This window comes from Macaca thibetana, chromosome 7 (assembly GCF_024542745.1).
Source record: "Macaca thibetana thibetana isolate TM-01 chromosome 7, ASM2454274v1, whole genome shotgun sequence".
Lineage (NCBI taxonomy): Eukaryota > Metazoa > Chordata > Mammalia > Primates > Cercopithecidae > Macaca > Macaca thibetana.
Genome location: NC_065584.1, coordinates 90766788 through 90782264, shown reverse-complemented (window position 1 = coordinate 90782264; position 15477 = coordinate 90766788). Strand labels below are relative to the sequence as shown.

Here is a 15477-nt window from a genome sequence, read left to right as displayed (position 1 = left end):
GACGGGGTTTCACCATCTTGGCCAGGCTGTTCTTGAACTCCTGACCTCGTGAGCCGCCGTGCCCGGCCTCATTTCTTTTCTTTACATGACTTAATGAATTTATTTCTCCTCCAGTCTCATTTTCTTCAAATACGTGGTTTTTCTCCATTGAAGTTATTTTATTCACATGAAAATATATGTTCAAATGATAAGCATATCTAAAACTGGTATTTTAAACTCTTGCATTTATTAACAAATGTTTGTGTTCCTGTTGTTTTATAACACTGTGCTAGCTCCTGTGGGAAATAAAACATACAGCAGTTTCTGCCTGCCAAGAAGCAGAATTTAGTAGGAGATAAATGAACATGTATCACCAGGTGGGGTAATAGTAGGATGATTAAGATACCGAGTTACAGGTACAGAGTTAGTATTCTCAAATTTCCGAATACAGATTGATACCATGATGAGAAACCCCTTTTAAATACTGTTGCAGTAGCATAACTGTGTATACGAGAGGCCAGCATGAGAGCAGACCAAGTTGGGGGAGGAGGGTGTCTGAATACTGGCCCTAGAGAATTTAAAGGAATTTTTCTAGTCTTTTGAAAAATCAACAAGTATAGCAACAAGTAATTTATATTTCTATCTGTTGTGTATATAATCGTCTCTTTAGAGTTTGACAGCTGCTAGTGTCCAAATATGTTTTTCTAAAGAAATATTTTGTTTGTGAGTACCAACAGTCTTAGTAACTCTCTTATCCCTCTTATGTGCTGAGTACAGTCGGAGGAAGAGGAATTGGAGTTGGTGAGTGTGGGTTTCTGCTTGAAGGAAGGTGAAAAAGATGTAGAAAGTACTAATTACCTTACATGTTCTTATCTAACCAATGTTCCCTTTGTTACACAATTTTTTTAAACACTATTCAAACACTTTGAGTAAAGCAATCTACTGGTACTACAGACTCTAGTTTTTCTATTTATAATTGTATGTGTTGACCCATTTTATTTGTTGGAGGGAACATTGGAATAGAGCCTTTAAAAACAGTAGCTGTCCATGAGCATAGGATACTTGTTAAATTTTTTTTTTTTAAGGAAAGATACAGAATACCTTATATAGCTCTCCAAATTATTGAAATATTTTTAGAAAATGACTTCACCCTTGAAGTTCCTCAGATTGTAACACACGATGTTGTGTTGTTTCTCTTTCAAAAAGATTACATCATTTTTGGTGAGGTCACCTTTTTCAGAGTTGGAATTATTTCATCCTGCATGATACAGCCTGAACCACAAGGGGGTTCCCTGTTTACTAAAAGGAATGTCTGTAATTCAATGTATATATATTTACTTTTCTATCAGAAGACACTCTGTTCTTAAAAGCAATTATTGCTCTTTTTCCAAAACAAACGTTTTCTGTTGGCTTTTCCTCTAGAAAATAAACTTGACTAAAAGCAACTTGCAGTTTATCTATTTCTTCTTTAGGTACTAAAACCAAAACCTCACAGGAGTCATCATATAATCTCAAAGTCAGCTGCTAATTAAAAGACTTTAAGGGGAATAAAAACTTGGAAATGTTTTTAGCATGGACAGGGGTTAAGAGTGCATGAAAGCATGGGGGAGAAGGCATCCGTTGGTTTTAATATTCCATGTTTATGCATGCTGGTGTGTTTTGCACAGTTTGTGATCTTTTCAAATAAGGTTGTCTGTTCCCCTTAAAATACGAGATTGTTCCTTATTTAGCTTTGTGATCAGTCACAGTTTTGGATATAGTTTTGTATTGGCCAACTGAACTATTCTAGTCAGCTGCAAATGTTTTGAATTATATTATGAATATCTTTTGGAGAAACACTTTACTTAATGATACCATAATGATCAGTAAATGAGAGTTTATAATTCAAGCTAAAATAATTCACCTTAGGTTAGACTTCACTGTTCAAGGAGTTGTGAATGCTTCCATGAATTATCTAGCACTATATTGCCCTCTTGTGGTTCTGAAAATCACTTACTCTTAGAGAACTCAGTGCCTTTGAGATTAGGAGCTTAGTTGAGTAGAACCAGTGTTTGAAGTCTTACTGTTTTCAAAGGCATGCCAGAAGATTGCCATGAAGATGATGCCATGGAGTAGGTAGGGTCCAAGCCAAACTATGTCATACTGTATTCTTTCACCTAGTGATTTGACTTTAGAAGTTCCAGACTAAATATGAAAGAAGAAATTAAGTCCAAAGTAGATCTGTATCTTGAAAAGTCATTAAATTTAAAAACTTGATACTGAAACTAACATATTCCCAACTGGCATACGTTGGTTTTCCACATTCCTCAGAGTAAGTACATTTGTAATTACAGAACCTCAGAGATAAATATATTAGGTCCCTGAAGACTTTAAAATACGTATCTAAAAACTTATAAACAGCCATTTGTACTCTTTAAAACTGAAGCCTGAGACTCTATAATCAATTAAAAATGCAGAACTTTGTGTGCCAGAACCAAAATATAATCAGAAGCACAGTCCGTTAGAACTTAGAAGTGGTTCAAATTGCCTTGAGCTCTAAAATGTAATTGTGGATGACTGATCCGAAGTGCGGAAGGACAGGTGCCCTGGGGCCTGCACTAAAGACTGTACTGTTAAGACCAGCCACGGAGATTCCTTTAGAAGCTGAGCAATAGTAGAACAACTTGACTTCATGAAAGCTCCAGTAGACTAGGCTATGGATTAGAAGGAATAAAAATATGTATCTTTTTTTTCCCACCACTTATATAGAAATTTGGGACAGAGGGTTTCTTGGGACAATAAGGATATTATCTTACATTTGTGTAGTACTTCAGTTATGAAAGCACTTCTGACATAATAACCTCATTTGATTCTCACAGTAGCTGTTGAAGGCAGCCAGGACAAAGATTGCTGTATCTTCTCTATTTGACAGTGAAGAAGTTCAGAGAGGTCAAATGATTTTCCCAATGCTTAGGAAGTGGTGAATCTGGGACAGAAACTCAAGCAGTACATCCACATCCACATGGTCTTTCTCACATCTTCTAACCTAGGATAGAAAACAGAAATTAAAAAGAAATAAACTGAGATCAGGATCCTCATTGAATGTTTGTAAGTGTCTAGATCTAGCCAAAGGCCTTTGTCTGATGTACTCTTTTGAAAATTGTGGTAGAGAAAATGGAATCACATTCTAACTCTTCATAATCTCAACGGCACTGAATTATACTTTACTGATTTGGCTCAGATCCCTGAATGTCAGTTATCAGGCTGTAACATAATTTATAAAAAACAAATAGAGTTGTGCTGTGACTTTCTGGTGTGCTAGTGACACAGAGTCTGTTGTGTTCCTCCGATCTTAGATTTTGGAAAACTGTTACCTTAAGCCAGTTTGGTGAGAAACTGGTTCTGTCATACTCCTACACATTAAGGACAATGACTATCTTAAACTAACTGGATTATTTAATAGTTGATTTTTTTAATCCATTCCCAGCATGGATAGGATGCTGCATAGATGCATCCAGTTGGCAATCATTTAATATTGCTCTTCCACAGCCCTGTCAGCAGTACTTGATTCAAAATGCTCTACTCAAAGCGTCTCCTACAGAAGGCCAGGGGACCATGAAGGGATACATATCTGAATCTGTTGTTAAAAAATAGGTCAACTGCATGATTGGAGAGAAAGAAATAAGAATACAAGCTGCACTCAATAAGCCATGACTTCAAACTATGTTAACATGTAAATGCCGCAAAGAAAAGTAGTTTTGATTCCTATACTCATAGACGTACAATCCCTATATATACAGATGACCTTTGCCATCAGCAGGTATTTAAAACCTACATATATTTAGGGTAGTCTGACAGTATTTGTAGCGGCATCACGTCCTCATTTTGTGCTAACAAATAGAAGTGCTAATGCCTGTAACGTAAGTTCCTATTTTAACGTGGTGTGTCTAACATTAATAAACTATTTTAAGAGGAGAATTAATGTAAAAATATGACTCTTCAAATCAAATATTTAGTTGTTCTCACTAGTATTTTTGAAGTTTTCACATCATCACTGCTTCAGAAAATGACATTCATATAAAACTGAAAAATGTCACTTTTAAATTGAAAGTTATTTTTAAGTCAACATAAATACCATATAAGAACACTTTTTCTCTTTTTTGATCTCTCACAGAATACCCAAAGGATAAGTAGTTCTCAAGCCACTCAACCTCTTGCTACCCCAGTCGTGTCTGTGACAACCCCAAGCTTGCCTCCACAGGGACTTGTGTACTCAGCAATGCCGACTGCCTACAACACTGGTGAGCCTGCTTTGGTGCCTTCCATAGGTTGTACTTCTCTCTGTTTTGTGATCAACGTGTGCTTTTGTGATTTTTTTTTTAAAGTATATTTATTGAAATAAACTATTTCCAGTTTTTTAGATTTAAATTAGGATGTATTTTTAAATGTGCTAGCCTTGAAAAAAATTACAAACAAAATTGATAGTGTCAGAGTTGAATAAGTTATTTCTGCTTCTCCATTGTGAACTTTCAATTACCCCTGACAAAAAGCCCATGTAGATAATATCAAAGTGGTGGCATACATCAAGCCAAGAGGGTAGCAGCCTGTTGCTTGAGTATTGTTGATGTAGTTTCTCTTTAAACAATATCACAGTCTTCCAGACTTTTAAAATAAGATGTTTGTCTTTATGCTGTGTTAACGTGCTTTGGGAAAGACATGAATCCCTTTGGACCTGAAACTTCGGGAGGTGGCCGATGTTTGACTATGTCTGACAGGCTGTTTTCCTTCCTGTAACCACTAGCTTGGTCCATGTCATTTGCGCTCCTGAGGGGCAAAGCAAGGACTGTTCTGGTTCCTCCTCAGAGCCAGTCACTCTGCCTTTGAGGGGAGTTTTGCCTTCATTTATGTTTAGTTAGGCATTTCATCTTAAAATGCCCTAATTTGGGGTTGTGTTAGGAAAATTTAAGAATATTACAGTGATTGTAGGAGTGCTTTTAGCCAAGCAGACTGTATGGAGAATCGAGGGCAGCTGGTTTCATTTAAATTTACCAATCTAAGAAGAAGTGGAAAACACATGTGGTTTCACTTTCTCATCGACTGAGCCAAACACCTGATGCTTCAGAGGAAGAAGGCAATAAATTCTACCTTGCCAATTACTCCGAGACTGCAATGCAGAGAAGTTATTCTTTTATGATTCTCCTAAGTGTCATAAGTAGACTGTGGTAAAGATCGTCTGATTTTAGCCTTCAGGGTGAATGCTTTGGCACAGTACTTTGAAACTGCTGTCTGCAGCTACCTGAGGGGGCAGAGTGTTGAGAACATTTGATTGCCACTTTTAAGTAGTTCTTTTAAAACAAACAGTAAAAGGTTTCATTGGAAAAAAAAAAAAAAACTTCTTAGGAAATATCCATTACTTTTCCAACAATTAGTATGAAAAATAATGCCCAAATTTGTCGACTGCATACTATCTTAGGGACTGTGAATCATAGCCTGTTATTTGTGTCTTGCACAGAACAAGGTTCCAGAGCAAAGCCAGGGATGATGGATTCATAGAAATTCTGTTTCGATGCACTGATCACCTGCTATATGAGAGACACTATGCTAGGGACATACCTTTCTCCAAGTTTATTCTAGACAAGGAGACAGGACATACCTAAGTGGGCAACCATGGAGGGGAAGTCCTGAATTGTTGTGTTTATGAATTTATACTCTGAGAAATGAGAAGGTACGGCAAAGCTATAATGTTCAGAGGCGTATTGACTGAGAAGAGGGAGCTTGAACTAGGTCTTAGATTATGGTTTACTGAGTGTTTCATTACAGGTTTTTCAGTATACTTAGAAATTCCACTATACTTATTTTCAGAAATGCCATTGAATTGGGAATTTATTTTTTAAAAGTATAAAAGGAATTACCAAAGCGTATAAAAATGGAGGCAGGCTCTCAAAATCATCAGTCGCTTAGCGTTAGTCTCATGCCACCTTTTGACTGACTTTATCTTTGTTCTCTTTCTCATAACACTTATTCTGTTTTAAGTTTACCATGTTATTTTTAACTTATTCACACATCTATTCAGCAAATACTTATCAGGCAGCTACTGTGTGGTAAGCACTATGCCAGGCACTGGAAATACAGGAGTGCAGAGTCAACAGTGGAGCCTAGGAGGAGGGCACAAGACACATAGCACTAGGGTCAAGCTGCTGCAATTGTGTCAAGGGCTATATCTCAGCTTGGACATGAAGGAACATGCATGACTCAGGCAGGCAGAAGAGGTAGAGTGCTCTTGGGAGAGGGCGTGCCTGTACAAAGGCTAGGAGTTCACAGGCGGCACAAGGCTGAAGGAATGGGAACAGAACGTGGGTTAGAATTGAGACTAGAGAAGTAAGTAGCGATTTGAGGACCATGTCAAGGATTTTGGAAACTGTCTGGAGAGCATTGGGAAGCCATAAAAAAGTTTTAAGTAGAGGAGTGCCATGATCATATTTGTTATTTTGAAAAGATCTCTTTGGCTGCTATATATAGGGTTACAAGGCAATGCCAGGAAGCGACATCAGAGGCTATTGTAGTGGTCCAAGCAATGTGTGTTGATAGCATAGACTAGAGTGGTGGCAGTAGAGATGGTGAGACTTGGGCAGGCTTGAGAGAGAGCAGATAGAATTGCTCAGATCTGGAAGTTGATGGGGGGAGTGAGAGGGAAGGGAAATAGCAAGGATAACACCCATAGGCTTCTGCACGAGCTGCTGGGTGCATGTTGGTGCCATGTACTAAGACAGAGTACTTAAGGAGGAACAGGTTTGCAGGAAAGGACAGGCCATGTCAGATTTGTGGCGTTTGGAGTGGCATCCAAATGGACATGGCATGCAGGTCGTTTAAAAGACCTAGAGGTCGAAAGAGAGTGTGGGCTGGAGGGAGCACTGGGGAAGGCATCAGTGTGGCAGGCCCTTGCCCCAGCCCATGGGAGTGTATAGAATAGAATGAATGACAAGGGCAGAATCAGGACAGCGCTGAGCACCAGCTATGTTGCTTCAACTTAGTTCCTTTTTTAACATGTTAATTCACTAGGAAGACCAACTTCTTTAAACACCTCTCTTGAGACATGAGAAAGAAGATAAAAGTAGAAGAGTTTTGCCACCTCTCTTTAGAACCAAATGGAAAAGACAAGTGTTATGACGAGCTGAAATAACTCCCCGTGTGAGTGATAACTAACGTCCTAAATCTTGGTCCCAGTGATTATGACTGAAGCATTCATATGATATGAGCTGGGTTATACTCTAGGACACCAAGTTTTTTCATGAAGTTGAAACTATTTTGCATGCTGTCAAGGAGTTTGTGATAGTCTAGGTACTTTAAACAAATGCAGTGAATTAATTGTGTAATGATGTCACTCAGTTTGGCACCCCATGTGAAGGGAATCTGTCTTTCCTGTCCCCTGTCCCCCAACCCCTTACTTCATTAAGACTTGCTGATTCAAACTCACTCTGGTTGGGTTTGACTGTTTGTTTGTTCCAAAGGGTAGCGGCAGGCATATTTAAAATAACAATTGTACAGAACATTCTTTAATGATGGCCTCTTGTTTGAATCATCCCAGACAACTAAATATGGCTAGATCCTGTAAAATCTTCCAAGAAAAGATTTTGGATTTTAGACCCACATGTATGTTGTTTTGTTGTGAAGTATCTGGCTTCTCTCAATGTAGGAACTTTTTATTTTTTTTGAGAGGGAGTCTGTTGCGCAGGCTGGATGGAGCACAGTGGTGCGATCTTGGCTCACTGCAGCCTCTGCCTCCTGGGTGAAATTCAAGCAGTTCTCCTGCCTCAGCCTCCCGAGTAGCTGGGACTACAGGCATGTGCCACCATGCCTGGATAATTTTTGTATTTTTAGTAGATGTGAGGTTTCACCATGTTGTCCAGGCTGGTCTCAAACTCCTGACCTTGAGTGATCCGCCCATCTCGGCCTCCCAAAGTGCTGGGATTACAGGCATGAGCCAGCATGCCTGGCCTCAGTGTAGGAGCGTTTGCAGTAGCTATCTAAAAAATAGATTCCATGTGGACCTTCCATCACATGCAGAGCTGTCTTGTCTTATTTCGTAGATTATTCACTGACCAGCGCTGACCTGTCAGCTCTGCAAGGCTTCAACTCGCCAGGAATGTTGTCGCTGGGACAGGTGTCGGCCTGGCAGCAGCACCACCTAGGACAAGCAGCCCTCAGCTCTCTTGTGTGAGTAACTAGAAGTTTTCCCTGCATCTTTACTCCTGGCCGACACACTCTCTTCTCCTATCAGTTACAGCCTTTTTCGCTCTGTTGAGTTTCGTGTGAGGAATCCTGTAGTGATTCCTTTTCAGGTAGAGACAAGTGTTGGGAGAAAATATTTTCTTTACATGGCTCTAGATAGTAGCTTGGATACTGACAAACTAGGCATTTCTTGAAGGGATTTGGGAAGCAAGGCTTCTCCCATAGGGACATCCCGAGGTAGAGAGACTCAACCGGGATCTGAGGGGGTCCAAAGGCACAGGTATCACCCACATGCACCATCCTTCTACCCGCTGACCAGTGATTAAGCCACCTGCTGCACCGCTGCTTCTAAGCGCCTGCCTCTGGTTCCCCTGCTTGAAAGGCAGCCTGTAGGCATTCGGGCCCCCCCGCCACCCTTGCCATTTATTGCTTTGGCAAGTATCTGTAGACAAGAGTAGGAAGACAAGCTGTATCTTCTGCTTTCTCCCTGGGCATAGAGAAGGAAAACTGGGGGCAGGGTATCTTCTATATCAGTCAGACTCCATAGAATTTGTGTGATTGATCCCAGCCCAATGCACACACCAAACCTCATTCACAAAGAGAACATTCCTCATGGGCAGGGTGTAAGGATATAAGCAAAGAGGATTTACATTGGTGCCCAGATGAGGCCAGACATCCCTGAACAGCAGGGAGAAAGAACAGGGCTTTTGTGGAACCAGGATGACAGTAGACCCATGGAGCAGGTGGAGGAGAGTGTCCCAAGAGAGGGGACAACATAGCAGACCCAGCTGGCCTCCATGAAGACTGGCTGCCTTGCCTCTGATCAGGGCAGTAGGAATACCCCAGACCTCTAGCCTCTGCCCAGGAAGTCCCCAGAGAGCCTGAGCTCAGCAGTCCCTTTCCCTCATACATTCTGAAGTAACTCCACAATGAGGATTGTTATCAGTGGTCTTCTTAAGAATTATGTCATGGAAAAAGGAGCAGAGTATCTCAGGGAAATTTGCCTACACAGGATTTGGCCCTCAGGCCTGTCCTGAGCATCCTAAATGAATGCACTAAAAATAGACCTGGAAAAGCAAGTGGAAAGGGCTCAGAGCCCAGGCCTGGGGAACAGCCTGTTTGCGTCCTCCTGTACTGCTTTGAGCCAGCTCCTCACTTCCTCATCTGGAAAATGAGGATGGTGTGACTTGCACCTTAGAGGTGTTGTGAGGATAAAAGAGATGTGCCCTGTCACAGGGCCAGAGCAGATGGTGAGCAGATGCTGAGGAAGAAGAGACAGTGCGCAGATGAGGCTGCTGTGCTGTTCCTCTGTCTTTCTGGTCCCTGCACAGCATTAAGACACTGACATTGTTTTGTATACTTCAGCTGCAAGAGTACCAACGTTGTGGGTAACAGAACCAAGTAACGTAAGGGCTCGATGGTGCTGTTTTCTTTCCTCCCAGGAAGACGGGATTTCCTTTTGTGCCAAGCACGGAAGGAAATGACCCAAACCAGTCTTGAGGAACTCTGACAAGATTTCAGACTCTGGGCCCTTTTCCGTCAGGCGGTGTCTGTACTGCATCATCCCAGTTTTGCAGAGGCACTCACAAGCCATTGACCTCTCTTTTTTTTTCCTTCAGTGCTGGAGGGCAGTTATCTCAGGGTTCCAATTTATCCATTAATACCAACCAAAACATCAACATTAAGTCCGAACCAATTTCACCTCCTCGGGATCGTATGACCCCATCGGGCTTCCAGCAGCAGCAGCAGCAGCAGCCGCCGCCACCACAGCCGCAGCCACAGCCACAACCCCCGCAGCCCCAGCCCCGACAGGAAATGGGGCGCTCCCCTGTGGACAGTCTGAGCAGCTCTAGTAGCTCCTATGATGGCAGTGATCGGGAGGATCCACGGGGCGACTTCCATTCTCCAATTGTGCTTGGCCGACCCCCAAACACTGAGGACAGAGAAAGCCCTTCTGTAAAGCGAATGAGGATGGACGCGTGGGTGACCTAAGGCTTCCAGGCTGATGTTTGTACTTTTGTGTTACTGCAGTGAACTGCCCTACATATCTAAATCGGTAAATAAGGACATGAGTTAAATATATTTATATGTACATACATATATATATATCCCTTTACATATATATGTATGTGGGTGTGAGTGTGTGTGTATGTGTGGGTGTGTGTTACATACACAGAATCAGGCACTTACCTGCAAACTCCTTGTAGGTCTGCAGATGTGTGTCCCATGGCAGACAAAGCACCCTGTAGGCACAGACCAGTCTGGCACTTCTTGGACTACTTGTTTCATAAAGATAACCAGTTTTTGCAGAGAAACGTGTACCCATATATAATTCTCCCACACTAGCTTGCAGAAACCTAGAGGGCCCCCTACTTGTTTTATTTAACTGTGCGGTGACTGTAGTTACTTCAGAGAAAATGCTTTGTAGAACAGAGCAGTAGAAAAGCAGGAACCAAGAAAGCAATACTGTACATAAAATGTCATTTATATTATCCAACCTGGCATGGGTGTCTGTTGCAAAGGGGTGCATGGGAAAGGGCTGTTGATATTAAAAAACAAACAAAACAAAAAAGCCCCACACATAACTGTTTTGCACGTGCAAAAATGTATTGGGTCAAGAAGTGATCTTTAGCTAATAAAGAAAGAGAATAGAAAACACGCATGAGATATTCAGAAAATACTAGCCTAGAAATATAGAGCATTAACAAAGTAAAATTAATATATTAAGTTATAATTGGAATATGTCAGAAGTTTCTTTTTACATTCATATCTTAAAAATTAAAGAAACTGATTTTAGCTCATGTATATTTTATATGAAAGAAAACACCCTTATGAATTGATGACTATATATAAAATTATATTCACTACTTTTGAACACATTCTGCTATGAATTATTTATATAAGCCAAAGCTATATGTTGTAACTTTTTTTTAGAGAATAGCTTTATCTTGGTTTAACTTTTTAGTTTTATTTTAAGAGGGGAAAACAAAAATATCTTGCAAGCAGAACCTTGGAAAAAAAAAGCCATGAACACTTATTCTATATGTAAATTAAAAGTTGAGCCAAACTCTTTGTGTATATAGCATCTTAAATATATTATCACCTTTGATGTAAGTACCTATGTATTGTATGGTCACCAGATTAAAAAGTATATTTTTGTGGATTGCCGCCAATTTGGGGGGAAAAGGCGAGGTCCTTTATTAAGTATTCACTGTTTAATATTTACTATTTTGTTAAATATACTGTACTTTGGATTTTAATTATTAGCCCAGTTTTTTCAGAGGATTGTATAAAGGGGTTTCTCCCCTCACTGGTGGTGAATGTGTGATGTTACATTGTAATCTTTGTGCTGTATGGGTTGAGCATCATTATATATTTTATATGTGTACATAAATAGCAAAGTGGCAAAAAAATTGGTGTTAAGTTCATCCTGCATAAGTATAAAATGTGTTGTAACAAATTTTATAAGGCATTATTTAAAACTTGCCTTTTGTGAGGAAAAAAATATAGTAGAAAAAGCTGACCTAATTTAATTAATATTAGAGAAAATGGCAAAATAGTAGATGAGCACAAAGGTTTTATAAGTGGTAAATGATTAGGGGAAAATACTCGTGGGGAAAGGGATCTTTTTTCCTTGACCATCTGAAAACAGAATGATGCAGCTGGTTACAAAATCCTACCATTATCAGCTCTTCTGCACATCGCAGAGATAAAGCTTTGGTATGCGGGGAGAAACGCTCTTAAGGTGCCGGTCCTTGGCATGACTCTTGCCATTCTTATTGGAATTAGTGCCACCCTCAGCTTGGATTTTGAACAAGGCCTTATTCTTTCAGGAAGACAACTAATGGATGATAGCAAGTTCATCCACTTACTGGGCTCGTGCCATGAGCAAAATTCAAAGTCCTGTATATCTTTCATTGTAGATTTTTAAATACTCCTTTTCCTGAAAAACTCAAGGGTTTAAATATTGCTATTTTATATTTTAAACAATATTGAGCAGCTACCTACAATTTCTACGTACATTTTGTTCCCCTCACCACCACCCCCAAATTATGTTCCTTTTGACATTTTCCTCATTTGCTGTTTGTGACAAGTCATCAGCCAGATTTCCTGACTGACACATAGGTGTGATCAGTGCAGGAGAAACCTGTGCACCACAGGCTGCAAACTGGAGGTTCTGTTCTCATGGCAGTTTGGGCAGTAACTTTTGAGAGAGGCCAAAAAAAGGAGGATGACATGCTGTCTCCTCTCTTCAGTATAGACATTTGGCTCTTATTCAGAAAGGATTTTTCTTTAAAAATGTACTTATTTTACTGAACTACTTACAGGCACATTTCTTCATAAGACCACACCTAATCCAAACAAGATAGTCTCCCAACACTGAAGTTCCAAAATAATCCTTACCACTTTGTAAACCATTTATAGCTTTGAAAGTGTTAAGTGATTCCTTCGTTATTATTTATGCATGTTCATGAACTTCTGCTGTACATTGGAATAGGAGTTAACACATTCACATTTACTGTCTATTTTCTTGTGTGCCTTATGAGATGGCTTTTCTGACTGTATCTCAATAGTCTTTCTTTCTATGCAGGTTTATAATCAGTACAACTACTGTTTTCTAAAATAATATTACTCAAGGCTCGGAGTTTGTATTTAAATTACACTGACCAAGTAACAATGTATTCCATTTCAGGAACTGAATATTTGACTGTTAACCTTTTTCCCATACGCCCAGTGTGGCATGGAGCATATGGACTTGACAGACATCTCTCACCCAGACGCTCATGTGTGAACACACCCACATCCACATCTCTGGGTGGAAACCAGCCTAGAGCGGGGACAACGCTAATGGTGTTGCTTTAGAACCGTCTTTTCTTACCCTTTTAGACTCGTGTTTTGTATGAGACACCATTGCAAGAAAATTTTATCCCTCCAGAAGTATTTTATTACTAAAAAACAAAAGCAAAAAAAGCTTAGAGTAAATTGCACTGGTTAAAGTACAGTTTCCAACAGCTGTACTTCTTTAGTACTCTAATCGCCACTCCACTGCGAGTGAAAGTCACCATTGTGTGTACACAGGTGGTCCCAATCAAAACTCCATCTTTTGAGCCCAATTATGTCCATTGTGTTGTAGACTAAATCAGGGGTTTGTTCTAAAAGAACAATACATGTTTTACCATTTCCTTTAACTAGAAGGACAACTAGTAATGCATTAACATAATTTCTCTATTAACCATCATGCGCACAAGAAATACATAGTAAATAAGGAACCTGAAAACTCCTGGCATTGGATCTTAAGAAGCTAGATGATTAGAATGTGAAAAAGATTTTACAAATGTAAAACTTCTATTTCTCTGTAGAAACTTTCTTCACTTTGCTGTGCAAGAAGACACTGCTTTGCTATATTTAAAATGGCTTTTTTAAAGAGATTTATGTATTTGGTAAATGTTTGTAGTCAACAGTTCACACAAGAAGCTGTACACGGTTTGATCATGTAAAACCGTTTGGCGGCACAAGCTGGACTTTGTTGCCATCCTTGAGATGAACCTTTTAAGAAAAATAAGTTAATCTCAATTTTTCCCTGAATGTGTTGTTTTTCTTCATTATACAATAAATATAATAGTGAACTTTTTATCAAATGGTGAAGACAATGCTAAAGGTTGTTGTAAACTGTTTGTCTCCCGCACTCACTCCAGTAAAGACGGACTGGCTCTTACTGTGCATCGAGACTCTGTCATGTTTGCCTGGGGAAACAAGGCGCTGGCTTTGCCACCAGGCGCCCCTTCCCCTAAAGCCCTCTCCTGTTTCATTCCTTTCACGAAGACCCCTTTCACCTGCAGGGCCCCTTTCTCTGGGTTGAGACAGGGTCAAGGAAACCGTCCCAGCGCCCCCACTCGCCTCCCCCTTGTCGGAGGCCATCCCTCCTGGGCAGCCCTGGAGCCTGTAGGATGCAGTGGGCCATGCAGTCCCAACGGGGCCTAATCCAGCTGTTGCATGCACAGCGCTGTGGATGAATGGAATCCATTCGGCCTCCAGTAACTGCTTCTCAGAAAATATGCCAAAGCGTGTTAGACGGGGTGGGTGCGTTAGAACCATCGTTAGATTCTGTGTCTCTCTAAAGTCTAGGGTGTGAAATGATTAGTTTTGCCCAAAATACGTACATGATGCTGAGCTAGAGGCAGCAGAAGACAGATTTACTGGCATGAATTGAATTTTCTTTTCAAAAATGATAGGTGTACGTCCCAGTATGCTGGCAGGTACTTAATGGTCATCTCCCTTTGTCATAATTCAGCTAGAAAATGAAAAATCTTCAACTTTCAGTAGAAAATGTTCTCTCCTTCTGATGTGCCTTCTAAGCCAACTCCTAGCTAAGCAGATTCCTGGTGTTAAACTGAAAACTAAATTTTTGTGCTGGCTACAGCGGGGCTCTTATTAGCAGGTTTTGAAAGCTGGTTGAGTCCTGTGGCTAAAAATACTCTAATCACAGCTGCAGCTACTTAAAATCAATTCATTACATTTTCCTGCTTGGCTCCCCTGAGTGCCTTGCTCTAGGCGGTATCTTGTTTTCAGGCCAATTCTGTGGCACCAGCCAAGATGATTTTCAGTTGGAGTCCTGTGCCAGCTGATGGGCCGCAGCCTGCTCCGTCGGTGGTCCAGTGCTCACAAGCGGCCCCAAGGACCACTCAGTTGTAAAACTGAGAGGAAGAGGAGTGTTTCTTCCCATCTTCCACGGGGCCCGGAGGTTTCAGATTGGGGCGTACAACACCAGATATTCTGGGTCGAGTGGGCTCGTGTCCTCATCCCACAGAGAGCTGCTGAGCCCCATCTGTGAGGTAAGCCCTGATCCCAGCTGTTGCAGGCTTTGGGCTGAGGACGAGCTCTTCCCAGGCAGCCCCAGCCCCAAGTGCACATAGCTGGGGTGTAAAGCTTTGGTGCTCCTAATTTCATCTGTCTTGCTTCCCAGAGGACCCAAATTGACAGGGCATCTTACTCAGCTTAGAGGCCAGGGCCTACACTCCAGTCACTTTCTTAGAGATGCACGATGTGCCTGCTTTCTAGCTAAACAAAGCAAACGCAGCTGTGGAAGAAAGAAATCAGTTGTACTAACTGGTTTCACTACACAGTCCCCCCTTTTTTTACTTACTATATACACTTCATTTTGAACTCAACTTTTGAGTTACAGAGAGATGGGAAAATAATGTGGTTTCCACATATCCCTCAGCGGGCTTTCCCTAATGCTAACATTTACATAACCATAGTACAAGTATGAGAACCCAGAAATTAATATTG

General features: G+C 40.8%; 1 protein-coding gene across 10 annotated transcripts in view; it reads left to right on the top strand.

Annotated features, from left to right (window-relative positions):
• MEF2A (myocyte enhancer factor 2A) overlaps positions 1 to 13826 on the top strand; it is a 160761-nt gene extending 146935 nt beyond the window's left edge. For 6 of the 10 annotated variants that reach the window (XM_050798586.1, XM_050798593.1, XM_050798588.1 and 3 more), the window contains 3 exons: positions 4133 to 4259; positions 8046 to 8172; positions 9807 to 13826. In XM_050798586.1, the coding sequence (XP_050654543.1) occupies positions 4133 to 4259; positions 8046 to 8172; positions 9807 to 10179 (627 nt within the window). In that variant the 3' untranslated portion in view covers positions 10180 to 13826. Of the gene's footprint in view, positions 1 to 756; positions 781 to 4132; positions 4260 to 8045; positions 8173 to 9806 lie in introns of all 10 variants that reach the window. The other 4 variants (XM_050798583.1, XM_050798584.1, XM_050798592.1 and 1 more) reach the window with 1 other exon arrangement.
• Positions 13827 to 15477: the final 1651 nt, after the last annotated feature.